At 40.6% G+C, this 26,936-nt stretch overlaps 2 protein-coding genes across 18 annotated transcripts in view; one reads left to right on the plus strand and one right to left on the minus strand.

Moving 5' to 3' along the window:
• The window catches only part of P2ry14 (purinergic receptor P2Y14), a 34,200-nt gene extending 10,714 nt beyond the window's left edge, over positions 1-23,486 (minus strand). Inside the window, exon 1 of one of the 4 annotated variants that reach the window (XM_076932438.1) lies at positions 23,463-23,486. Coding sequence is in view for 1 of the 4 variants with exons in the window: in XM_076932435.1 (XP_076788550.1) it covers positions 3,310-3,312 (3 nt within the window). In the remaining 3 variants the exon portion in view is untranslated. Of the gene's footprint in view, positions 1-3,309; positions 3,470-3,765; positions 3,889-23,462 lie in introns of those variants that run through there. The other 3 variants (XM_034500463.2, XM_076932436.1, XM_076932435.1) reach the window with 3 other exon arrangements.
• The window catches only part of Med12l (mediator complex subunit 12L), a 290,187-nt gene that overhangs the window by 111,072 nt on the left and 152,179 nt on the right, over positions 1-26,936 (plus strand). The gene's annotated exons all lie outside the window — the stretch shown is intronic.

Consider the following 26,936-nt stretch of genomic DNA (forward strand, 5'->3'; position numbering starts at 1 on the left):
TTTGAGGTTTCACTGTGTTTGAGGCTTTTTTTTTTCCTTTTTGAATGTTTACATAAACTTTACTGGTGAGGTGTGACTAAGTTGAAAACCTAAGTGCTCACTAGGTTTCAGATTTGATAGCACTTTGGATTTCTTCTGATTGTTGAAGTAGTATATTCCCTACACATTATTCATGGTGTAGCTGTGGCTGTCATGTATTCATCTGGGTTGGGTGCTCTTACCACAGCTCCTTTAGTCAGTTTCTTTCAGAGCACAGAATTATAGAAAATTATGATTTAATGTCACGACTTCCGAGTACTGAGACAGGGTAACAGTAACAACGTGAACCCTGCTTTTAACATGGTAAAATGAACGTTTAGGCTTAGAAGGTTCTGAGTGAATGCACATTCTCCAAATGATTAGCCTGTTAAATATGAGTATAGGATCTATTTAAACATTAGGACAGAAGGAATTCAGTGTGACACAACGTTAGCTGTATGTGGGACTTTAGCACCGTACTGCCATCCTGTCAGAAACCACTCTTGGTTTTCAGTTCGGTCTCTGTGAGCTCTCGTGAGCCCAGTTGTGTCTGTGGGTTTTCTGTGGTATCCTTGACCCAGCTGGCTCCTACAATGCTTCCTTCCCTTCTTCTGCAGAGTTCACCAAGCTGCCCCTAATGTTTGGGTGTCGGTATCTGTATCTATTTCTGTCACTTGCTGGCTGAAGCCTCTCTCGTGACAATGGGCTGGGCACCAGTCTATGAGTATAGCAGAATATCACTGGGAGTGATTTTTTTTATCCTACGTTTTATCTCTGGGTTCTGGTTCTCAGGCAGTGTCAGGGATAGGCACTCTCTTGCGGCATGGGTCTCAAGCTGGACCAGTCATTGGTTGGTAACTCCCACAAGTTCTCTGCCACCTTTACCCCAGCACACCTCTCAGGCAGAGCAAATTATAGGTTGGAAAGGATTGTGCCTGGGTCAGTGTCTCAGTACCACAGCTAGAGGTCTTGTCTGGTTACAGGAGATGGCTGGTTCAGACTCTGTATTGCTAAAAGTCTTAGCTAGGGTCACCTTCATAGATTCTCCTGACTTTCCACAGCACTAGATTTCTAACTTGTCCTAGAGATACCCCAATTCCAGTTGTTTCTCCTAGTATTCTCTCCCTCCATGCCCTCCACCTAAGCCCTCCTCTTTCCTTCCCCACTCCGCTCCAGGCACCACTAGGCTGCATTGTCTAGCCTTAGTAGGAGAGGAGATGTGCAAAAATACAGCACAGTGCCACTTACCTATATAAACTCTTTCTGAACTCATGCTACTTAGGTTAATATTTCAAGCTCCTTTAAATTGCATTAAAATTAATATTTTAGAACTTTTCACAACTTTAGTTAACAGCACAGTAGCGTGAATGGGCATATGAACAGAAGTTCTTTAAGAGCCTTCCATGATCTTCAAGAGTGAAAAGTGATTATAAAGAAGAAAGGTTTGAGTACTCTGGCTAAGGTGTATTTAGCTGTGCTTTCTAATAAAACAATTTGAATTTCTGTTTAGTTTGTTAGTTTTAATACTGTAGCTTCCAAACTGTGTATACTAAGCAATAGAAATACCAAAAAGACTGATGAAGTAATTAAACAACACGGAAAGTGCCTCAGTACACACACACACACACACACACACACACACACACACACATACACACACACACACACACACACACTTGGTGAGCATGTGAATCAACATACTTAACGATTGTGTCTATCTTTGTGGATACAGGCCTAACTATAGACCTCAGGCCAGTAAGGAATGGCTGGATTGTGTGGAGTGCAGGTCGCAAAGGGTAGGCTGTATTTGGTGGGTCTGGTAGACAGTTATTCACTACCTGTGCTTTGTTACGATGTTCAGTTTTCTGTAGGAGTTCACATGGTTTGTAAGTTGGTATATAAGGTGTCCTTTTTCCTGAGTTTCACAAATGCCTTCGTAACTTTCTCAGTTTTGGATTACAGATCGAATAATTTTGTGTTGATTTGTCCCTAGGCAGTACTACTTCTCACTTACTGGGTTATTGGTGCAGAGGCTTGGGGGTGGGGGTGGGGGATAAATTTTTATTGAGCAGCTACTATGGGGCTAGACACATAAACCTTAGTGCTTTCTTATTGTTGATGTTTGTTTAAATAGGTGCTAGGACAGAGTAGGAGCCAGTTAAAAAGTTAAAATCCCAAATAAATAATGTTATTCAGGATCTCAGTATATCAAGATTTAGCTGTTTATCTGCAAAGCTTGCTTCTTCCCTTTTTTTGACTCCCAATAATATTGACTATACATTATTTATATAATGTAATTACTGCCCTTGTTATGTCAACATCCAGCTGAAGGGCTAACCAGTTTTGTACAGTCTTGCGTTTCTCTTCTATTCATGCATAAATTACAATTTTTATTAGTCATAATCATTGTATGCTAAGGACAAGGAAATAGATTTGGAGCCCGATGGTTAGTTCCTCTGAGTATTAGCCTTGCTCTTTAATTAGACAAATCACCTTGCCCCTGAAACTTGCTAAACTCATTTTCGGATTGGTAAGACGGAGACAGAAGGAGATTGTTCCCAGTGTCTCCTGGCTGTTTGGAACATCCAGTGATCTGACAGCATGTGTGTGAAGTCTTAAAGGCGGAGGGCAATAACCTGTGAGCTCAGTGCATGGAACTGTTAACTAGAAATCCTCTCTGTCATATAAAATCATGGCATGATGTCATGGTGTCCCTTTGCTCTTGTATACGTGATATGAGCTAAAGGCAGAGAAGGGTCTTCCCTTTGTCATTAGAAAGAGTGAACAAATTGGAGGTATTTTATACCCCCATGACAATTTCTTGTGATTAGCTAATATTTTAAAGTTGTCAGTGTATAGTAAATGCTGAATTTACTAATGTTAAACTTTCTTCAGCCTGAGGGCATGCTGTGGTTGAGTCTCAAAATCTCTCCATTCAGTTGCCAGTTTACAATTTTTCCATCAAATGGGGCTCTTTAACCTATCAGTATTTAGGTAGCTGAATAAATAGACTTTACTGTAAGCATATTTTATGTTAGAAAAATATTAGGCTTCATTTAAGTTACTTTACAATTTATAGAAATGTAAACTATAGATTAAACTTTAAGTATATTCTTCATCCTCGCCACCCATGAATTGAAACTAAAGCCACTCTTTCTATGCTTGCTGAGGCTTAGAGGAAGAAATCGGAACTTAAGAATCAAGGAAATGAAAATTCAAGCCCTAAGACACAAGCGCTATGAGGCCAGTTTAATTCCTGTTTCTTTCTTTTGAAAGTAAAATGTGACTTACCATTACGCGCACATCAGTAGCCTAGGCATTAGGGCTTCGGGAAGACTACAGGGACTCTACATGAAGTCCTCATGTCTGGCTTCTGCTCTGCTGGGGCTGTGACCTGCACGCTCTGCGTTTGTTTTCTTTCCTGAGCATTTTAGTTATTGGACTGCCTTTGCTCTGAGGGTTACGTCATAACCCAGCTGCACTTGTCCACTTTACAGTGTCAGATAACTCCTTTTAACCCCATCTCTGCTAACGCACTTTTGCCTGCATTAGCTTCACAGCTTGCTTAAAGTAGGAACTCCCAGTCCCTAGTCCATGAGCCCACAGAAGAAAATCATGCTTCATTACTTTGTTGAACATAGGAAAAGTCCAATCTCACCTATAAATCTAGTGTTCCATCCATCACATAAGAACACTTTTGGAGATTGAAGTAGAGAAAGCCATCTTACTTTGGAATTACCTACTTACCGATTCTTCTGGTCTCCACAGCCCCTGTAGGTGAGATTGGTTCAGCGACTGAGTGTAACATCTGACTGGTACTGAGGGAAATGTACTTTGCTTTTTTTTTTTTTTTTTTTTTTTTTTGCCTGGGCTGTTCATGTTGACAAGCGGGAAATGCTGTATTAGGTCTCAAAGCAAAACATTTAAAGTACCCTCTGAAATGTTGATGGCTTGCCAAATTCTTGAGCATCGAGCAGTGCGGATTTCCACCAGCTTTTGGAGGCCGGCTCTAATTTGTGCTTATATGAGTTGGAGCTGCTGTAGATTTGCTAAGGGTTACAAATTGTCGAGGCCTGTCCAAGGGTAAACAGCGTGAAGGGGTGTGTGAAGAGGGAGAGGAACCCAGCCAGCAGGAGGATGGATTGTTCCCATGTCTCGCGGTGACCTTTTGTGTGAAGCTGTAGTAATAATAGCCACAGTGTTCTCTGTTTGGACGTATTTAAAGTTTTGATTCACATGGGTTTAACTAGCTAAGGGTTTTTTTGTTTGTTTGTTTTTGTTTTTTTTTTCCTTTTTTTAAAAACAGCATTTATCTGAGAGTAAAGTACACCTGTGTGCTTCTACTGTAGTGGGAGGGATGTACATGTCCACAGGAGCCCTGCCCTGTCCTGGCAATGGAGCAGCAGATGAGCAGAGAGTGGCTAAAAGGATGCCAGCCTCCTCTTTTGGGACACAGATGCCCTCCCTGTCCCGGGGTGGATGTGATGCTGATAGTGCCCAGTCTGCACCAACCATTAGTGGTGCATAGGGACTGACCTTTCTCCAGTTAATCAGTACAACTCCAGTCTGAGTTTTGGACAGCTCTCTTTGCATCTTGGTTTGCTAACTGACCAGTTTCTGAGTATATAACAAATTGTTTCCATGGTTTTTTTTTTTTTTTTTTTTTTTTTTTTGCTCTCCAGTTGTACTCTGGATTAACACAGTACCACCCCCTCTCACTGTTTCAATGTGTACCAGTGTACCATGTCTCCATGTGCTCGGGGCAACTTCGAAGGCTTCCACCCAGCCCTGGACCTGGTCTTTCTTAGATTTCTTAGATTTCTCTTTTTCTTTAACCTCACTATTTCCCCCTCTGGCCCGCCTCTGTCTTACCAAAATAAAATAAAAGTTCCCCAAACTCTCTCGTATCTCCTAAGCAACCATCAAACTGTTCTTGTAGCTCCCTTTGCAGATGCATTAGAAAATGGTTCCTGTGCGCTGTCTTCACTTCCCTCTACCTTGTAATCTGTTTTCCTGTGTGACTTCTTGGAAACTGCTCAAGTCCATCCCCATTGCCTGTTGCTCAGCCTTTACCAGTTATTTTAAAAGATACTTACTTTAAGGCAGCATTTTTTTTCTTTCTTTTTAAAAAAAATTTTTTTTTATTGGATATTATATTTACATTTCAGATTTAGCATTTATTTTTTAATTGTGAAAGTGCATACAAATGTTCTGCCTTGCCCTGTTTTCTTTTCTGAAACGACCCTGTTATGACTATCGGGTCCACCTGGATGACCTCTGTGAGCTCTGCAGCCTCAGGTAGCATTCCTTGTCTCTGTTCTCCTGGGTGAAGGTAGGCGTGTACCCCACACCTGGCCATTGGATCTTAAATAGTGTCTCTCAGCGCTGTGCCTGAGTGCCTCTTCCTTTTATCTCAGCCTCTCCAGTGCTGGGATTACAGGTTTAAGCCACCACACTCAGTCTCTCCACCACTTCTAAGGGACAGTTCAGTGACATCTGTTTTACTCTCATTGTCACGAAACCTTTACCACCATCATTCCCAGAAATACGTTCATCTTGCAAAACTGAGACTCTATCAAAATTACAAAACCATCTCTTAGTCTCTGGAAACTGCCACCCTGCTTTCTATCCATGTAGATTTGACTTCAGTAGGTACTTTAGACATGTGGAATCACTTAGCCCTTTCATGGCTGGCTCATTTTACTTAGTATATTATGCTTTTAGTTCATAATGTTCTGAAGGCTGTAGTGGAATCTCATTTATTTTTTAGGCTGGGTAATTTTACATCACGTGTACAGATCATGTACACACTCACTATGGAGAGTTTTGAGTCCCGTGTATCCTGAGGCCATGAGGGTATACCACGGCCTCAGGATACACAGGCCGTGAGGGTATATGCTACTGAAGATTTGGGTTTAAGTGCTTTCACACACAGTAATCTCCCTTAGTGGTAGTTTTAAGTATTAAATGGGATATTCTATAAATATGTAATTCATAAGTGGGATTGATATTGTTCTCAGTATATCACCTTAAAAGTTAAGTGCTTAATCTCATCCTGAGCTAACAAACAAAAAAGCATTGAGACCAAGTTTATTTTTTAAACAACACTAAGATAATGCCAGGACTCTAGTGAGCTTGCCTTCAGTTTGTTCTATGTATGTTCTGCCTCTGTAGAAGTGTCAACTGCAAACACATCTCAGACCCACCATGGAAGAAGTTTCCCTGTCTCTTATCTCAACATACAGAGTAACTCTGTCTTCACAATGGCAGCAAGAAAAAGCTGCTTGTCTCTGCCTCCACTGAGCCAGTCGGCTAACATTTCAGACCTTCTTTCTGAACACTAGCTACTTCAGGGGCCTTAGGTGCTACCACAGCTGTTGTTTGTTGTTTCTGGATCTTGAGCTGTGAGGGTAGGCATGGTCTGTCAGTGATGCTTTGATCTCTGTCGGTTACCAGGTTTTTTTTTTTAATGCATTGAATTAAAAGAATATAAATGTTATGACACATTAATTTTCATTTTCCCTTCCACGTTAGTTGTAATACGCATTTTGTAAGTGACGCTTCTGCATGTTTGTTTCTCTTTCATGTTACTGCAATATGTATTTGGGAAAGCCACAATGAGACTGGATATGCCCACTTATTTCTGAAGTCTGGTGACCTATGGCATAAAACACAACTTTTCTAAAAAAGTAATACTTGTGTGAAATTCAGCAGTAGCTTTGTTCACCTGAAACTCACTAACTACTAGAATGTTCCCAGACAGATAGAAATCCTTGAGGAAGATACATCCATATTTATTAAGACAAGAAGCTTGGGGTGTATGGCTCCAACTTGGTTCACTTTTATTGGATTAGAATAGAGGCACATTGCAGGAAGAAGCCAGCCACGCATGAACGTGCCTGGAGGAAAGTGGGCGTTGAGAATTCCTGTTCATAATTGTTTTCTATTTTGTAAACTGAAAGGAGAATTGATAGGGTGTGAGAGCAGAAAGTATTTATTTATTTGAACTTCATTAAAGTTCAAAGCTCTGTATCTAAGGGCACTGACTGGCCATCGAACATGACCTCTGTCCTGTGAGATAATGTCATTGTCTGGGATTGAAGATTCAATGTCAAATAAAATTGGCCAGCTTACATGAGGAGACATGGGGTGTCCAGCCTTCAACATTACTATATGACATGGCACCAACAAATACTGGACTCGAGATGCATGCAGCCTAGAGGTGATAGGTGGGACCTGCATGCTACAGAGTACATTTCTACATACGAATTTGAGGTATAACTCCTATTATTGAGTCTGACTTGGTTCAATCTGTATGTTATATTTAGTCATCACCACTACCATCTTGGCAGACTCCCTTTTCACCCCCCACTCCCACAATAGAGTGGAACAGCCATATCAAGACATAGACATTTTATGTGGGTTAGGCTAGACCTCATTTCCAAACACACCATGCATCCTGTCGCTTCTGGTTTGGTGTCTTCACCTGGAATAGGTCTGTTCCTCGCCTCTCGAAGTCTTATGTATCCTTAAAACCCAGCTCAGCCTCTTTGCTTTATAGAGTATTCTCTCACCTTTCTACTAAGAATGGGGGGAAAAGGGTGGCTTACCCTTATTTTCTAATAGAGCTGCCCTTTGGTTCTTTGTCCCAGATGGTAATGGTGGTCTCTATTGGTTTAGAGGAAAGGTAGATCTGCTGGTACCTTCTCAATGTGATTCATGAAGTCATTTAGCCAGTCTGGTTAGGCGGAGGGCCGGCACCCACAGGCTGTTCAGATTGACTTCCTGAACTTGGATCACTATCCTTTGCTTATCAATCTGTGACTGTGGGACCCTGAAACTCTAGCTGAAAAAAGAAGTCTTTGAGGTGCAGGAAAGTGACTGGCATTTAACCACTGATGACTTCATGCTTCTCCCGGCTGAAGACATGTTGGTTCTTATTCCTTTTTGCATTTTTAAAATAAATTTTAAAATGTTGATTCAAGCCTCACGTTAATGTTAAGAAGCTAAGTGACTCTTCTCCATCCTTGATAGCCACCCATTTCACTTCTAGCTAGCAACCTAACTAAAGTAATAGCTACATAATTATAGTTTGAGGCTTCATGTGGTTTATGTTGACCTTTTTGATGGGGAAGATGGCCACTCATCTTCTTTACTCTCTGTTACTCTAGACAGTTACATCCATTATTTTCAGAGACACTGGGGTCCTTTGTGTGCACTGCTAGGTCAGGGTGCCTGTTGTCTGTGGCTGAGACTCTCCACTTGACTTCTAAACATTTTTGTTTCCCAGTTACCTCCATTGATCAGGTAAGTCTTGTCCAGTGTGTATGAAATGGAGTCCCCTCCCTCTTTCAGATGGCCACTTCCCATTTAATTGAGTTAAGGTACGTAAATATGGGACAGTTTTGAGTATATCTGAGAATATTTGAAATTGTAAGTGTTCCAAAATAAAGATAACTTCTTGACAAAACACAGTGAATGATTTCATGGGATGACAGCCTAAGTCCCAGTCCAGTCACTTCACTAAATACACTGCAAAACTACCTTCAGGTCACATGGGTAACCTGTATGAAACTTAATTTTGGAGTTGGAATTGAGTTACATTCCTGAATTTCTCAATGCATATTATAAAATCTGAAATAACTAAAATTTAAAAAGCACTTCTAGTCCAAAGATGAGAGATAATTAACATGTATGTAGAATGTTAGCTCTTATATTTTAATATTATATTTTAGCTGGAAGTATTTAATCCAGTTCATTTATACACACACACACACACACACACACACACACACACACACACACACACACACCATTGGATCGGGGCTTCTTAGTGTTACATCTCAACAGAAGCTTCTTGTGTTGACAAATATTTGTAGTAAATCATCTTCTCTATTTTACTGCAGAAACCTTTTAGTTGCCTGGTATTAGACATTTTGATATTTTCCATTTGTAATCACTGTGGCCTTGTAAAATCCTCCACATGCTATGTGAGTGCTTCCCAACTACCTTTTCCTTCCTGTGTGGAACTTGTCTGCTGTTGATGTCCCATGGGATTCAAAGGTTGACCTAAGTCCTGAGTTAGAGAAGGCCATGTATGTGCCTTTGGTGTGTTTTCTCTAAATCTCTTTACTCATGTGTAAAACGATGCTGCTTCCCTCCTTATGGTTGCTGGAACATTCACAGGAAGCATGGTGTCCTGTCTTACTAAAATTTCTAGCTGAAAAAGGTGATCAGTAAAGGCAAGGGCTTTTGATAATACTATGGACTGTTTTTCTGACATGATACTGCTTCTTTGGTGAAATGTGTGGGACTGTAGTGTCTGTACAGTGTTGGAAGCCCTGCCAGACAGCTTTCTCTCTCATGGACCACAGGAGGAAGTGAGACTTGAAATTACTAAATAGTCTTTCACTTTTTTTTTCCCCCCCAAATCAGGGATCACTCACTGGGTCCACAAAGTCTTAGTGACTTGTGAAGGCTTAGGATGCTTGGACTTCTGTTGGAGACAGCACAGCCTCCTCCAACTACAGGAATCAGTGTCCTGTGAGCAGAGTGGGCACTGGAGATGCTCACATTTTCCGTCTATGTGCTCTGAAGCATTTGGAGTGGTTGCTAAGAGACGTGGCCCAGGAGGTGTGCATCCCCTCTTCCTCTGTTGCTCTTAGTCTTCAGCTTCACTGTACTCCCCCTCGCACTCTTGCCATTTGGCTTGCTGTACTTTAAACACTCACAGATCTTGCTCTTGCATATTGATTTTCTTAGACAGTTGAAGTATTTGTTGACCTGTAGTCTTAGTGATCTGAGAGGAAATATGTTGTGTGGTTAGGAGCACAGACTCCAGAATAAGTTTGTTTTACTTAGAAAGCTCTCTTGGTCACACAGTGTGGCATGTGCTTGGGAGCATTACTGAACCCTTCTGTGCTTCAGTATATGTATATGTATATGTATATGTATATGTATATGTATATGTATATGTATATGTATATGTATATGTATATGTATATGTATATGTATATACCATGTGAAGAAATGATGAGAGGATGTGATGTGAGGTCACCCACCTACTGTGTCTAAGAGGCAATGAATGATTGCTTCAAGAAAGCATGGTTTTGAAATGGCAATTAAATGTAATGTTTATGGCTTAACACAACAGTGCTTTTCAGGCCAGTGCTTAGACTACCTTCTGTTTATGGGCCTGTTCACTACCTTCCTCTCATGGTTTATGTTGACCTTTTTGATGGGGAAGATGACCATTCATCTTCTTTACTCTCTGTTACTCTAGTTAGTAAATAGGCTGAGATTCACCTAGCACAGTGTTATTTCCACTCTGTGTCTGTTTGCCCTGCTGTGGACTTCAGTGGCTGTGAGCGTAGCATCTGACTTTCTGTTGAAGCAGAAGCTCCCTTTGAACCAAGCATAGCTTTTCTTTGTGCCTATAAGATTTAAGGAGGACATTTCTGGTGTGCTATATGGATTGAAATGAAGTGAAAATATCCATTCATCCAAGGCCTAGTCAATCAACAAAAAGTGGAGTGAGTGTATAACAAGGACCCTTGGGAGTGTGAAACCACAGAAGTGCGCTGGTGTCCTGGGCAAACCAGGGCAAACCAGGGGACATGCCAGGGGACACTAGGACAAGTAGACTGGAGTGTTGGAATAGGATCCATGGAAACTAAGCATTTCACTGATGCCTAGATGAACTTTAAGGCAGTTCTGAGCTGTCTCCTCTTATATAGTGAGTGCTGGTGTAATCCAGTGTTGCTGTGTACCGGGAACCACTTTGCTGAAAATGTTTGAAGTATAAATACTCCATTAGATTCTTTCATCTACTACTTGAAAACTCCATGACATTTCCAAAAAGATATCTGGGTCTTCAATGGTTACCCCACGTTCTTGCTACACCCTGTTTGTTGTGGTTCCTCCTCCTCTGTGGCACTTCTGACCGTGGGTCTTCTCTGAGCTTTGCTCTCTCTAAATCTTAGGTCTTAATTCTGATGTTTTGGAAACAAATCCTGGCTTTGCTGTGTGATAAACACATCCATTATAATATATAAATGAGATTTATAAGCTCTGGAGGGAGAGGGAGAGGGAGAGGGGGAGGGGGAGGGAGAGGGCACACATGTGTGTACATGTATATGTGTGCATGCATGTGTATATCCAGGTGTGTTCATAACACTTTGCATTTCATCAGTCAGGCACAGCCTTCGGATCACTTCCTGTATAGGTTGGCCTGGAAAGGTCCCAGGCGGTTGGTTGTCAGGTCTCAAGTCTATTGCTGGGTATGAATAGTTCAGGCTTTCTTTGTGAAAGTGGAGAAAGGAGCCTGAGGAAATTGTTTGACTGATGCTGTGAGAAAACATTACAAGCTTATTATCACTGTTCATTTCCTTTGACCCTATGTCCTTGCTGTGAGAAAACATCACAAACTTATTATCACTGTTCATTTCCTCTGACCCTTGGTCTAACGTCTTTTTAGAGCCTGTTTTTAATGACATCTTCCAAAGCGCTCAGTATAGACCAGTAGGAACATTAGGGCTTAGTCCTTAAAAAGTAACGACTTCCTTCTTTGTCTTGTATGTAAAATGACTATTTTTTTTTCTTTAAAGTGCCATTCTTGCTGTAATAAACTAAGTTACTCACACCTGACATCTACAGTCACTATTTGTCCTCATCCCAGGGCTTCGTGGGAGCAGATGGCTGGTGGGTGGTAGTGGGGAGAAAAGCCATGTGTGTCAGCATGGTCAGGGAGGACTCCTGTATTTTTGCATGGTGGGAGTAGGTGCAGAGTGGAGCAGTAGCAGGCCTGGACTTCCAGGACAGACAGCTTAGTGCCTTTAGGACAGACAGCTCAGTGCCCTGTAGTGCGTCACCTGGAGTTGTGTTCATTCCGATGTGGTGAGCCTGTGGAACTGCCCAAACAAAGAGGATTGGAATCCTTTCAACTTGCCCTAAAATTCTGGGCATCTGCTTGGGTTTAAACTACATGACACTAGTTAGTCCTGGAGATTTATAAGCATCTTGAACCAGCAGGAAATAAACAAATGTGGCACTCACAGTTCATCATCCTAACAAGGGCTGACCAAATAGTCACTGCTTATAAATAGCATTGCTTGTGAAGTTATTCTGGACTTCGCTCTTGAGTTCAACGGCAGCGTGGGTCATATCAACTTTGCCAATTATCAAAGCCTTAAAAATTTCATCATTAGTTGAATTTCTTTAGATCTGTTTCTTAGAACACTTAAGCGGAACTTTTACTGTTTCCTTTAATGGTGTTTGAAAGAAAGAATCCAAAAGCAGCTTGATTTACCCTGTGAGCAAGGACTCATTTCTTAGGGATTAACACAGTGCAGAGGTTAAGGGTTGGAGTTGCTGGGCTCCAACACTTCATCCCTGCTCCTCAGCGAGTCACTAGGGAAGGCTCTCTACGCATCAGTAAACTGGCAGAAAAATCTCTCTATCCCGTGGGGTTGTGGAAAGAATTTAGAGAGGTAATACCCACACAGCAGTGTTGACGTTAGTGCGGCCAGCTGTCCGCAAGCAGTGTTTAAACAGAAAATCATGGACCCAGTGATGTCTCTCGCAGTCTCCTACCCCACCCTCTGGATGACTTCTCTCTGTGAGTTGCTGATGTCAGTCGCAGAAGTCAGGTTGAGCCAGTCCTTTATGGGTGCTTTCCACTTTCCTCTTCTAAGGCTACACTTTGACTTTTGTCTATACACAACTGTCGGGATCTGTTTCCTTATTTAGAAATTATTTGTTTGATGTACTTCAAAGAGTCTGTGCCCACACAGTGTCAAATTTAAGTCACTGTTAGATGCGCTGCTCTAGGAAATGGACTCTGTACCAAGCAAGGCAATAGCAGCCAGTGTATTTTGTCAGCCAAGGAAAGGGCTTTTATTGAAGACTTCTTGTTTATGATTGCATAAAGTAACCTTATCTCAGCCAAGCCTCGGCCGGCATAGAGGGTTTTCCCATATCAATTGGATGTAAACCATGTGTTTCCAATAAAACTGCTGCTGCTTAGGTTGTGTTTAATTACTGAAAACCTTCCTTCGGTTATAGCAAAGAAGAGTCTCCTAGTTTTCGTTCTCATTTCCCATCTCTCTTTGGGGCTATGATTGACTCACGGTAGTTGGATGAAATTCAGGTTTCAAACCCAGGCTTCATGGCTCTGTACAACTGCTACTCCTACCCAGTGTTCTCCTCACACTGTCTGTATTCTTTGTCCAAACTTTCTCTGCCTCCCTTTCTGGTGATGTGTCCTTCCCCTGACCTCCCACCCAGGATGTCACCATGCCTTGGAAAATTTCATGTAGTTTTCCTGTCTGCCTGCCTCATCTCACAGCTGTCTGTTCTGGTCTGGAGTATTCATAGCAATCTCAACTGACTTCTCATAGACAAGGTTCCTGCACTGCTTCCTGCCCCCAGCTGGCTTGTTCAATATAAAATGGCTACTGGGGTGTGGAGCCAGGTTTCCTATGAGGAAACTCAGAGTCTCTGTGAAGAGGAAAAGAAGGAGGGAGGGAGATGCCTGAGGGCAGTGCAGGCAGACTGGAAGTTCCTGGAGGAGTTGGAAAGTTACCCTGTCTGAAGGAAAAGAACTCAGGAGTGAATGGCTCTTAAGAACGGCAGAGAGGCATTGGCATTTGTAAGTTCATAGCTTATTGGGGACAGTTCCTTATACATTCAATGTCATCAGTTTTCCTCCCAGTTCATGGCGCAGGCTGGTGGTCTTTAGATTTACAGCAGATTATTCTCTTTTAAGGAGAGGCTTTACTGTGTCCATTACGGGAGGTCCTCAACCTTGCCTGCATCTTCTTTCTGCATCACATCATGCTCCTCATCCCATTTTTTTGCATGACACCACGCTATTATCACAAACCAGGTTCTGATATAGTGATATTAAAATGTCTCAAATGGTTCACCTGGAAAGCAGTCGGCCGTTTTATGCGTTCCTTCTCCTCTCAAGCTATTCTTGATGCTGTTAGTTGTTTGTTTATTGGAGGTCTTTTTCCAGGATCATAAGCCTGGTTGGTAATTGGACCAGTGTCATAGGGTCATACCTAGCACAGCGCTCGGAATGAATGAAGGATAGAGGAGGAGTGAGATACCTGTAGACTTCGATGCTTGATGCTATGGTTTTGAGACTGAGCTTGAATCCCCAGTAGTGATATAAAAGACAGCTCTGTGATTCCTAAAAGACTCCTATGGGGTGATAGGAAGTGGAAACATGAGAATCCCTGGATTTTCAAAGGTCGTTTAACTTGGCATACACACTGGAAAAAACTACTAAAAACCCCTTCTTAAGCAAGATGGGACACCAGAGATTGTCCTCTGACCTCCATGTGCAAGTTTAGGTATGTGCCATTCTGCATTTATCCACCTACTGTCTAAGTGTCTGTGTACACTTAGAGAAACTGAGTCTGTTTTTTTCAAAGGCAGGTTTGGAATCTCTATGATTTTTTTCAGGGAGCAGAAATCCTATGGACTGATTCTGTACTGTTTCAGCCAACTACCTCAGCTATCAGTATTTCCTTAATGGTAGCTATTTCTACATCTTTCTTTACATACAATGGGGAAATTCTTTTCACAGCCAAAGGGCAAAAAGTGTAAAGGAAGCAAAAATAAATAAAATTAAAAAAAAAAAAAACCTTAAATGCGAATACCCTCCCAGGAAATGCAATGCCTTACTCCTTTCTTTTAAAGGGACAGGCTCAGGCTCCTATGGTACATTTCCATCTCACCTTTCAGCCTTACTCCTGAGCAGTTTGCTTGACGTTTTTGTGAAGAAATGTTAGTTCAGAGAGTCATTGAAAACAGCAGCCTCATTTACGCACAAGTTCATGGGCCTTTGTGCTCTAATGTTTCCCATGACAACTTCCCATGCAATGCAAGAAGCCAAACTCCAAACTGGGATAAGACATGAAACCCTGCTAAACAAGCTCAGTGCAAGGACGCAGCTGTCAAAATACAGCTATTTAGAACAGTGTTTTTATCTTTGTGTGTGTGCTCTATCACTGTACTAAATATATTATTTTTTCCAAAACCCAGGGAAGTGGAGATGAGTACTTCACTCTTACAAGGCTTCTAACTTCACAGTAAATCTCGAGGAAATGGCTTGAAATGCTCTAATTTAAAACGTTCTGTGAATAATATTATCTTTATCTTAATAGCCGAAACAATTCTCTTTATGTTCTAAGTTGATATTTTTCAAGAATAAATATAAGAGCATCTAAACCCCATAAAAGATCATTGATGATTTAGGCTACAGAGAACATGTCTTCTGAGACAGATTGTCAAATACATCTTAGTCACAGGAAGGCTTTGATCAGAGCTACTGTGTGCTCTGTGTTGTGGAGCCTAATTTATAGGAGAGAACTCAGTTCACACAATGACACAGGAATTACTCTAATGTGTGTTTAAAGAAGAAAACAACTTGAGAACAAACTTGACTATTTTCTGTATTGGTTTAAACTGCTGACTGTATACAAGCAGGGACTTTGTCTTTCCAGTCTTCTGAGAAACATTCTGGGGCAGGGTCAGTGAGGCTCTCATTCTAAAGACATGCTTTTAAGTTATTACCCCATTTTTATTTTATTTTATTATCTATTTTTAAAAAATAAAGTCTCACTGTACCTCTGTCTGGCTGGAACTTGTTGTATATAGATTAGGCTGGCATCAGACTCAGATTTGTTCCTTTCTGTTTCCTAAGTACTGGAATTAAAGGTGTACATCAACATGCCTGGCTAAAATGTATGTGTGCCTTTTTTACTAGTGAGTATGTTTGTGCATGCATGTGAGTGAGTATGCACCTGAAGAGAGTAGCAAATCCCCTGGAGTTGGAGTTACTTGCAGGAGTAATTTTCTTGGCATGGATGTTGAGAACTTGGGTCCTCTTTGAGAGCAGAAAGCCCATTAACTACATTGCCATCTCTCTTTCTCTTGCCTTAATCCTGTGTTTGGCTTCTGGGTTCACTGTGCAAGTTGTCACTGAGGCTGAGCATGTACCCTTTGAGAAACCATTTTCCATTGGAAAATGCAGTTTTATGACCACAGAATATTTATAAATCAATGATCTCTTATAAAGTATTTTTTAACAGATAGCTATAAGCTAACTAATTTAAGATATATTGTCTACTTAATGTAAAGTAAGTGAAGAATTCAAAGAAACAATTCATAAGCTTTGTTTGACCCAGGAGCCTATGACAAGAGATACAGCTTTCTTAAAGGGAAATGGAGATTAAATGACAGTAACCTAATTGGATGTGAAGTACTTTCTTATAATGCCAGCTCTTGGGAGGCAGAGAAGGAAGGCAGTACTTCATGCCAGTTTAGCTAAATTGTAAGTCTGAGGCAAGCCTTCAGACTTGAAACCTTACCTTAAAAAAAGTTTAAAAAGACACAACTACTACAAAAAAAGACAAGAAACAGTAGTTCCCAAGCCTCAGAATTTCTCTCCAAGTTTCCCATAAAAACCTTACAATATTAAGAATTGACAAGTCAATCGAGTATTGATAATGTATATCTAGTGATGATTGTAAAATAGGATATCTACTTTGTGACTTGTAATCAAGTTAAACATTTAACCATATAGCCTAATAATTTTACTCTTTTTCTTTACACAAGAGAAAGGAAAGCATATGTTACTCTTACAAAGAATGATTACAATGACTGTAAAAACATTTATGCAGGTAGCCCCCACCTGGGAGCAACCCACATGCCCATCAATAGGTGAAATATTGGGGGGAAATAAATTACGGCATGCTAGCAGAAGTGAACACCATTCTGGGCCATGTACATGTCTGTCAACTGATTAAATCTCAATACATAATAATAAGCAAAAGAATTCAGGCATGGCATGGGGCGGGAGTTAGGTATTGTGTGGTAACAGGTAAATGCAGTGTGATTGCTGGATAACCAAGCCATGGTGATAGAAATTGGAATGTAATATAGGTTTGTGCTAGGAAAGAACCGCAAGGGAAGTGTTGTGGTCACCTTAATTTTCCTTTCAGCCATACCTATACATGTCAGATAAATGCTCTACAACTCCCCAGGCCTTGTGGAATTTTTATCATCATTTGGGGTAGTGATTATATAGTGGCTTAACTTCTTTGAAAAAAAAATATATATACACATTGTTTCTCTTGATATATAGTTTATATTATAATTTAAATTAAGTAGGCACGAAGTCACAGGTATAATCACTTCCTCTTGAAGCAGCATGGGTATTGAACATCATGGACCAGATTGTTGCCTCACTGTAAATGCTATAGAAAGATGAAGGATGGTAGGGATGCTGGAGTGTGTTTCATGCCTGGGCACTCAGAAAAAGGCAGACTGTACAAAGATGTTAGCTTTGGAAGGTGCAGCAAGTCATACAACATGTCAGGGGTTAGAAAGACAATATTACAAATCAGGTAAGCTGTGTTCTGGGGTCCTTAGGGACACTAGATGGTATTTTGTTTATTAAGCACATTATTTCTGTAGACCATATACCAGTCTATAATTTCTTGAGTCTGTGCATTGTTTCCCTCTTTTGAGGTAGCACTCACAGCTTGGTATATAGTTTATTTCATAATTTAAATTAAGTAGTTCCTTGTTCTGATCTCATAGTCTAATATCATAGTATAATATTTAGCTTTTCCAAATTATACCATGTACTTTTTCATACACTGGTTTGTCAGGGAAGGTAATCTGCCTGAATTGTGATAGATGCAGAGAAAGGGCTATTTTTTACATGTGAAACTGCAGTAAGAGCCATGGAATAGCTTTTTTTGTGTTAAGAATTGTAATAGGTAACTTAATTTTGTACAAGATATCTGTTAATTGTTACAATGATTCTTCTAAACAGCTATTTTATCTATTGTAACAAATGATTAAAACAGGTAGTCTGAAGTAATTTGGTTGTATAATTTTTGGCTTCTTTGTCCTTATAATCATCTCAGACTGCTGCACTATTTTACTGAGATAGAAAACGATGGCGCTGGCATCAGGGTGTAGAGGTAGATTTCTGTCAGGTCTGACAATGTGCTGGGATGTTATATATTAACTCACTTACTCTGCATGATACCTTGGCTTGGAAAGTGAGACACGGAGTAGCTTAATGGAGATTGTATCAGCCTAAGTGGTTTAGTCAGGATTTGAGGCTAGAGAATCTGATTCCAGAATGCACACCTGTGTGGTTGTTAGGAAGCACAGAACGCTGTTCCTTCTCCAAGGTGGCTCAACAGAGGACTGTAGCCTAAACTCCAGATTATTGTTGTCAATTGGTGTAAGGCTTTCCTTCTTTCTACCCATTGTCTGGGAAAATTAACTGTTACGAACAGAGTTACTTCGTTTCAGGGACTTAATATCTAATCTGAGTCTGAGTTATTTTATTCCTGTGGCTCATTGGTTGTTGAAAAAACCCTCTCACTATTTGAAATAGACTAAGGAACCAGACTAAACTGACAATATGCTACATTTGTAGGAAAGAAAATCAATACAGATCTGCAGCTAGTCAGTAAAAGGCTTTGCCACAATATCAAAAGATTGAGCAGTAAATAGCATTGTGTGTTCAACGTTGAAATAACCCATTTACAGGCTGACAAAATGGCACAGTGGGTAAGGGTGGCTGCTGTCAAGCCTGTTGACTTGCTATCCTTGGGGTCCACATGGTGGATGGAGAGAACCAACTCAAACACTCTGTCCTCTTACCTTCATGTAGTTCATCTACACACACACACACACACACACACACACACACACGGTATAAAATATAATTTAAGAAAAATATTTGTTTTCCAGAAATAGCTCCTTCCAAGCCTGTTTTGGTTACTTACTCTGTTCTAAGCTAACCAGTTTGCTTTAGTGCCAATGTAGACAATGTAGTTGCTGCATTCAAACACATCACAGAATTGGTGATAGTGGGGGACATCTGGCCCTAGGTTTTCTCTTCATCTGACACCCCAACCTTTCCCTTCCTATTTTCACTTCTGTAAAGGTGGTGCTTGCAAGCAATTAGGTCCTTCGGCAGAAAGACAGTTTCAGGAGGTAGGAGAGGATGAGGACATTGAACACCAAGGCCCAAGGCCCATTTTTTTTTTTTTAATATTTTCTTTTGGTTATAAGTAAATGCAGAGTTGTAAGCTCCCATCGAGGTTAGAACAAGCCCACAAATCTTTATTGGCTTGCAGTGAGATTAGAATCTCCTCCAAATCTCTCTAAAGTTAGTAAAAAATGTGTTAAGAAATTATGTGCTCAAAGATCACTGGTGTGACCTAAAAGATAGTACTAGAATAAGAGCATTTGTTATATTAAAATTAAGGTTTAATGTGACCCTTTAGAACAGGGTCCAAAGGACAGTTATTCATGCAGAGTATCTATAGTATCTAGAATTGTGGCCGTCGTGTGGAGAGGAATTGGTGTTTATAAAATGAAATTCAATTCAATTCCTTCAGTACCCTTAGAATATGTGCAGGATTCGAAACCACTGTGTTTTTTTTTTTTTTTTTTTTTTTTTTATAACATCTAGAGCTCAATAGCTCTGTGTGATGTATTAGAAATTAATTTTTGTGATCCTGGAGAAGCACACATCCAGTTCCTTGCCACAGTGGGCACACCAACACAACAGTGTCTTCTGGGCCAACTCTCCTATGTCTCACACAGTTGGTTTTTTTCTCTTTCCTTTGAAATCTTGACTTAAACAGCAGATGTTCTGTAATTAGATAGAAACCACCAGCCTTCTCTGCTGTTCTCTTATCTGAAGAATGAGTGGTTGGAACATGACATATGAGAAATTTTCAAAGAGAACAGAAATTGATTAGATACCCAACAATGGCTTCGATATTAAAAGTGCAGGTGGATTGTGGAGGCCCGTGGTAAACTTGGCTTTCCTGTGAGTTGTTACAGCCAAGTGGTTACTAGAAGGATAAGAAATTTATTTTATTGTGGTATCCTTTTCTAGGATGTTATCTGAACCATAAGGAGGAGCCAGAAGTTTTAATAAAGGGGATTTTAAAGACCTGGCTGGGGAAATTGTGTTTTGGGAGGAAGCATACCTGTTTTATCTGTTGCCTGTATGTTGCTCAGGATGCTGAGAATTTAAATTTTACACTATTGCTGATGCTGTCCCCTGAGAGCCCCTGCCAGCACCTGACTAATACAGATGTGGATACTCACAGCCAAACACTGGACTAAGCCCAGGAATCTTAATGGAAGAGTTAGGGGAAGGAATGAAGGCGCTGAAGGGAATTGCAACCCCTTAGGAAGAACAACAATATCAACTAACGGGACCCTCTATGGGTCCCAGGGACTAAACCACCCATCAAAGAGTGTACATGGAAGGATCCATGTCTCCAAGTACATATGTAGCAGAGGATTGCCTTATCTGGCATCAATGGAGGGAAGACCATTGGTCCTGTGGAGGCTTGATGCCCCAGTGTAGGGGAATGGTAGAGGGGTGAGGTGAGAGTGGGTGGGTGTGGAAGAACACCCTCATAAAGACAAAGAGGAGGGGAGATGGTATGAGGGGGTTTTAGAGGAGAAACTGGAAAGGAGGACAACATTTAAAATGTAAATAAATAAAATAACCTATATTTTAAAAAAGTAATACACTTGTGCTGTAATTGGATTTTTAAGTTGATGTGCCCAGACTCTTATGAGATGGTATTCCTTTTTTACAGTCATGGGTACTATGGATATCACAGTAGATTCACATTTGAAATCTCAGGTAGTACTTTGTCTCTGATGAAAGCACTTAGTTTGACAATAGGTGAACAGGCACTTTGAAATAGAAAGAAAGCACTATTTACAAGTTTGCCCAATTAACAGGTATGTATGTTATTTGTATGATCATTCTATGTTCGAAGCTCAAATTTATATTTTAAAATTACCAGTAAGATTTGTTCAAACATAGACTGCAGAGTTCTATTCCTAGAGTTTCTGGGTCAGTGGGTTCAGGGGGTCAAGGGTTGAGTATTGCACATCAAAGAAGTTCTCTAGTGTGGTTCATGGGCCTATCCTTTGAGAACTTGACCTGAACCTACTGGGCACTCTTGAACTTAAAATTTTCAGTTGAGGTAATTTCTATTTCTTTTTATTTCCTCTCTTTGACTAGATTGTCTTTTGGAAGCACGGATGCCCAGAGTAGAGTGTTTGTACTAGTGTCTTACATCTCCTCAGACTGGTTCCTTCTTAGCATCGTAGAGTCTGCTCATGCTGAGAAACCAAGATAACTCATTTGCTACTGACTGAGGGAAATGTAGGAACCTGGTTATCAGAGATTTAGGCTTAGAGAAGCCTCAATGACTAAGTTCATTCTAAAAGCATTTACTGGAGTGAATATTGTTTCCAAACCATCTTGTTGTATTCAGCAAGCTGAGTTCAGAAGCATCTTGAACCATAAGAAGTGTCTTGGCCAATGATCCTTTCCTTCCTCACCCACTGTCTCCTGCTAGAGACTAGTGCAGAGCTTAATCATCAGAGTCAATGCATGTGAATGTTAGCATCATTTATGAATAAGTGCATCTCAAATCACCAGTTTCAGCATCATCAGGGAATGCCTTGTACATGAATTTAAAACAAAAAGAATTGAAAATCCTGTAGAGGTGTTACCATTAAGGGCTGAGTGGGAGGACATGCTGACCCATGGGTTTTGTGTTCTGATGATCGGTTGTATAACGGACATTTTCCCGAAGATCCTGATCTCCATGAAAACATTGAAAGTAGCAGTGTGATCCCTCATTTACTCTATACTTTCTTCATGCGTTAGGCTGTTAATGACGTCACAGGTATTATCTGGATGGGGGCTTTGTGGCTTAGAAAATAGGAATGAAGTGTAGGGAGCTTGGTGGATCAGGTACTCAGGATGTTACTTGGTACCTAGTACTCAGTACCTTGTGGCCTAGTGTTTAACATTAACTGTTTGCCCCTTCTTGTGACTACTTTGAGAGACATTTCTTCTTACTACTGTGTCCTCCTTGCTGTGATTTTTTTTTTTGAAAGTTGTCGGTGATAATTTAGTGAAAAAAAAAATCTTAAAAATACATGCCTAAGGGAGAAAGTGGCCACAGTGGATTGAGGAGTGTGGGAGGGCATGCTGACCCATGGATGACTGGTAGATTATGAGGGAGAACAGGAAGCAAGTGAAGCCATTGCAGGGTAAAGCTGATAGAAATCATTTGTCTTCGGGAGCCAGCAGCAGGGCCAGCCTCTTAGCCTGCAGAGGGTTTAGATCCTGATAGAGCCAGCTCGGTTGCTCACTCCTTCAGGTCCTGCTTCCTCTGAAGTGCTGCTGCTACAGGGCAGCAAATGGTAACTCACTTCCCCCAGGCATTCTTCTAACTTCTCCTAACTGAAGCTCTGAGCACCTTGGTATTTCCTCTCTTCTTCTTTGGGTTTAATGGGCATAGCCATACATACTTCACATATATCTACGAGTGTGAAACTCCATATGTGCTTGTATGTATTTATAAGTTTTATTAAAGTATAAGATTTTATGTGTTTATAGAACTTAAAATGTTACTTTGATATTTTTTAGTGAGTGCCTTGTTTTCTTATTTTCAAATCAGGATTTAGATTATTTAGTCCTGAAACGTATTTTTGTCTTGTGTATTTTAGAAAAGATAAATGCATAAATTGTTTTTTCTTTACTCTTATGTTCTCCATAGGATTAAATTTCCTAAAACAAACCAAACAAAAACCAAACAAACAACCCAACAAAAAATATCTTGAAACAAAACCTCCCAAAAACTCAACAGTAAAACAGTGTCTTCTAGGTGGCTTGCATAGGCTCACTGTGTATGCTGATGCTAGGTCTGTGCTCAGTCCTATGAGTTGAGTTGAAAATAGTTCAAGCATTTTAAGGAATTTAGTTGATTATTTATAAACTATGTAAGTATCTAATGAATGCAAATTATATATATATGTATGTGTGTGTGTGTATAAATTCATATGGTTTGTAAGCTTCCCTAAGAACAAATGCATGATTAGATGCAATTAGTATTAACTTTTCCAGCAAGACTAAGTTGAAAGCTCTTACCATGTAAGTATACATTCAAAAGACACAGTTTTGTTATGTGTGTATGCGTGCAGTGGCAGAAAAGGAGAAACTATTGGTAATGAGAAGTTTTGAAAGAAGAAATATGACAGTGAACTTACTTTTGAGAAGCCATCTTGGTGTTCTTTCTCACAGTTGAAATATCCGAGATGGACACTTGTCAAACAGTTTCTTTTGAATTACTACAGACATGTTAAATACAGTTGGGAGCCCCAAATAACCAATTCTAACACTTAAGGTTTGAACCCCAAAATAGCCATTGACAAATATGTAACATGCCAAACAATTGCAGTTTTTAAACACAAACTGACTTACTGGTAAAACATGAGGATTACCCAGGGTCACCCAGCTCAGACTCAATTCTTCCACTCACACACCCAGGTTGTACCATGAAGAATTTCCTCACCTGTTTCTGCCTCCTGTAGTGCAGTCAGACTTCACCCATGGTAGAATATGTCTCAGTGTAGGTTCCAAAGGGCACTTAAGCAGACCATTTCCTCATCTTCAAGAAGAGAAGAAAATCAGGAACTTGACAGAAGCCACGAGATAATGGGTTGGCTGTCACTGAATCAGTGCAGTTAGAATGTAGTCAAGGCTGGAAAGTGGAAGCGGAGCTGGGTTAGACGTTTTGATCTGCGTGGGTGTCAGGCTAGCCTCCTCTGCTTGGTTCCCTTCCTCGAGTCATACAAACAGCAGCCTGGCCAAATCTTCCTGCCCTTCCCTTCCCCATTTTTTCTTCTTCTTCCTACTTTTATCCTATGCTTTCTTATCAATAGGTGAATAAACATATAGGCAAAAACTCACAGGGATTTTCCTCTGTAAACTTCACCACCAATAGTTAAATGCAGTAAATGATGGGGAACAAGGTATGGCTCTTCCTGATACACACTCCTGAGAGGAGATTATCAGGAGAACAGCAGGTTCAGGAGTCGGGTGGTATTAGAGCTACCTAGCAATTCAAGTTAGCACTTGGGTAATGAATTTTGATTCTGGCCATATCTGTTACATAAGGGCTGCTGTTAGTCTCAATCTCTCTCTCTCTCTTTCTTTCTTTCTCTCTCTTTTGGTTTTTCAAGATGTTAGTCTCTTCTACATTTTTTAAAATTATTGTTGACAAGTAGCTTGTAAGTAGGACTATAGATGAACACATCACATGTTAAAATTTTGATAGGTTTGTATTGTTCATGCTATGATTCATATTTTAACTTCATCCCAGCTTCTGCAGTAATAGCTTTTAAAGTTCTCTAACTTCCCACTGAGCTGAGTACAGCTGCCTTCATGTTCATGGCAGGACTGATTCCCGAACTCTCTTCTCAGGTTAACAACACCCACTGCTGCTCAATGCATCTGGAGATTTACACTTAGAGGAAGTCACTTATAAAAAGTGATATATTTAACCTATACTCATTCTTATGTAAGTGCTTTAAATCACCCCTAGGTTTCTTATGATACTTTGAGGCCCTTATATTTTTGTTGTTTTTCTTTGACTCTCCTCCTCTTCCCTCCCTGCTGAGTGAAGGTAGGTTTACCACAAGTGCATGGGAAGGAAACCCCAACAGTGAGAGGGGTAACCAGAGGCTCCTGCACAGCAAGCACTGCTCTGGACTCACTGTACCTACTAAGCAGTAGACAGTGTTTGGCCACTGAAAATGGACAATCAGGACACACATTTTTTTTCCTTAGAAGTATAGATTTTTTTAAAAAAAATTTTGTGTATTATATGTAAACACAATCAGTACACATCTTCTGACACAGGTATTTGTGACCAGAGCTAGTTGAGGGAAGCTCCTTACTTGGCTCTGGTAGAGACTGATAATGAGAGAGAGAGAGAGAGAGAGAGAGAGAGAGAGAGAGAGAGAGAGAGAGAGAGAGAGAGGTGTCTTATAATCAGCTGCATTGAAATCTCTTGGGTAAATAGATTTATGGATTCGTAGAAGAAAGCAGAACTTTCTAGAGGCTAGATTCTACCAGGGAACATTGCAGTTTCCCATATGTAAACATTTTGTGATTGAAAGGATGATTTGACATTGACAGTCTCTAGGAGGCAGCTCTCTAGACTTCCCTGGTTTATTGCATGAGATACTAGCTTACTCTGATGGTCTGATGGCACCCACTTATATTCTGTTACTCTTGTGCCTTCCTGACCTTCCTCTGGAGTGTTCTTCATACCTGATAAAGGGTGCAGTTGGGAAGGGCATGCATTCTCCTTGAACTGGAGCTATTTACTTTTCCATGTAATTCTAGAAAATGCGGAGTGTAAGGATTAAACCAGCATGTGGCAAAAATGAGGGTATATCATCAGGAGTAGGGGAGTAAGAAGTATGTAGAGTGAAGAGCTGGAATTCTACACACGGGGTCAGCCCCCACACACAGCCTGCGAGTTTCCTTCTTTGCCTCCTGTTTCTTTGAGCCAGTGTAATTGCGAACACTGAATTCTTTCTGCATACAGTTCTATAAGCACTTAGTGTTTTACTAGCAACACTCTGCAGCTGTTCTATTCCTCACCCAGGTTTCTCAGCTCCTAGAATTAGTATTTGAATCATGGCAGAGTAGCTCCTGGAATCCACATTCTGGCCTTACATTTTTGTATGTCTGGTTTTACTTGCCAGAGTTGATTTTCAGTACTTTGCAAACCTGTGTCATCCTAACAGCTTGGGGGGCGGAAACACCAGCCTAACCAATGCACTTGTATACAGGAAAAGTATCAACTGTGTCTAGTCAGTTTATGATGTGTTACACAGTTTTGATGGGCGTAGTAGAACAAGGTTAATATGAAGTACAGTACCTAGCTCCCAGAAGGAGAGGCCATATACAAGGGTTGGAACCCAGGCACAAGTACACAAACTTTTAGGAGAACTTCCTTCCTGTTGAGTCCTTTAACAGACAATGCACAAAACAACCCTAGGATGGTAGAAGATAAACATATAAGTTATTGCAAAAGAACTTATGTATATCTGTTTGTCTTGTGTTCTTAAGACCATGTGTTTCAAGACAGGTTGGTTTTTTGGAGCACTTGCTCAGAGAACCTTCCTGACAAGAAGACAAGGGCTGGTCTTGTGATTTTTCTTTCTGCACATGAGGAACTGTTCAGGGAGAAATGCCTGAATCTGCTGCTTCTACATGCTGGGTCTCAGGATGATCCTGTTTCTGCTTGCTTACTTATTGACTCTTTCACAGCTCTCCCTAGCTCTTTCAAGCCCATGGTTAATATGTATAACCGACTGTCACAATTTTCCAGGGGGGCATAACAGATTTGTTATGGCTTATAAATGAAGTGTTTTCAGCAGGCTCATGTGTACCCTCTTGTGTTATAAGCTGATGGTCTTTAAAAACATCTTATATATGTTTAAAATTGAGATACAGTTACATCACTTCCCTCTTCTCTTTCTTCCCTCACTCACCCAGTTTTCTTCATCTAACTCTTTTTATATCTCCCCACACTCCAGGTGATAGCCTCTTTCTCCAATTACACACGTAAATATATAACTCTAACCAGTTGAGTTTACTTATGTGTGTAGGGCTTCAGGGCTGATAACTTTGGATTGGGCAGCCAGCATTGAACAACAACCCTGGGATAGACCAATTCTACCTCTCTCAGTAGTCACCAGTTACCTTGAAAGTTCCTTGTCAAGGGCTGTGATCCCATGAAATTTTTGTCCCCTTTAAGTGTTAACATGTTTGCTTCATCCTTACATAGCCCTGGGGACTTGGGCGTGATTGGGGATGGTGAGGAGATGCACAAAAGACAGACAGATACACAGAAAAACTGGGATCAGCTAGACTGAGCTCACTGTTGGAAAAACCATAGCACTCCAGAAATCAGAGTGTTTACTCTATGCAGTTAAACAAAGAAGTGGGGTTTTGTATACAGCTGGACAAG

This window comes from Arvicanthis niloticus, chromosome 4 (assembly GCF_011762505.2).
Source record: "Arvicanthis niloticus isolate mArvNil1 chromosome 4, mArvNil1.pat.X, whole genome shotgun sequence".
NCBI classification, from domain to species: Eukaryota; Metazoa; Chordata; class Mammalia; order Rodentia; family Muridae; genus Arvicanthis; species Arvicanthis niloticus.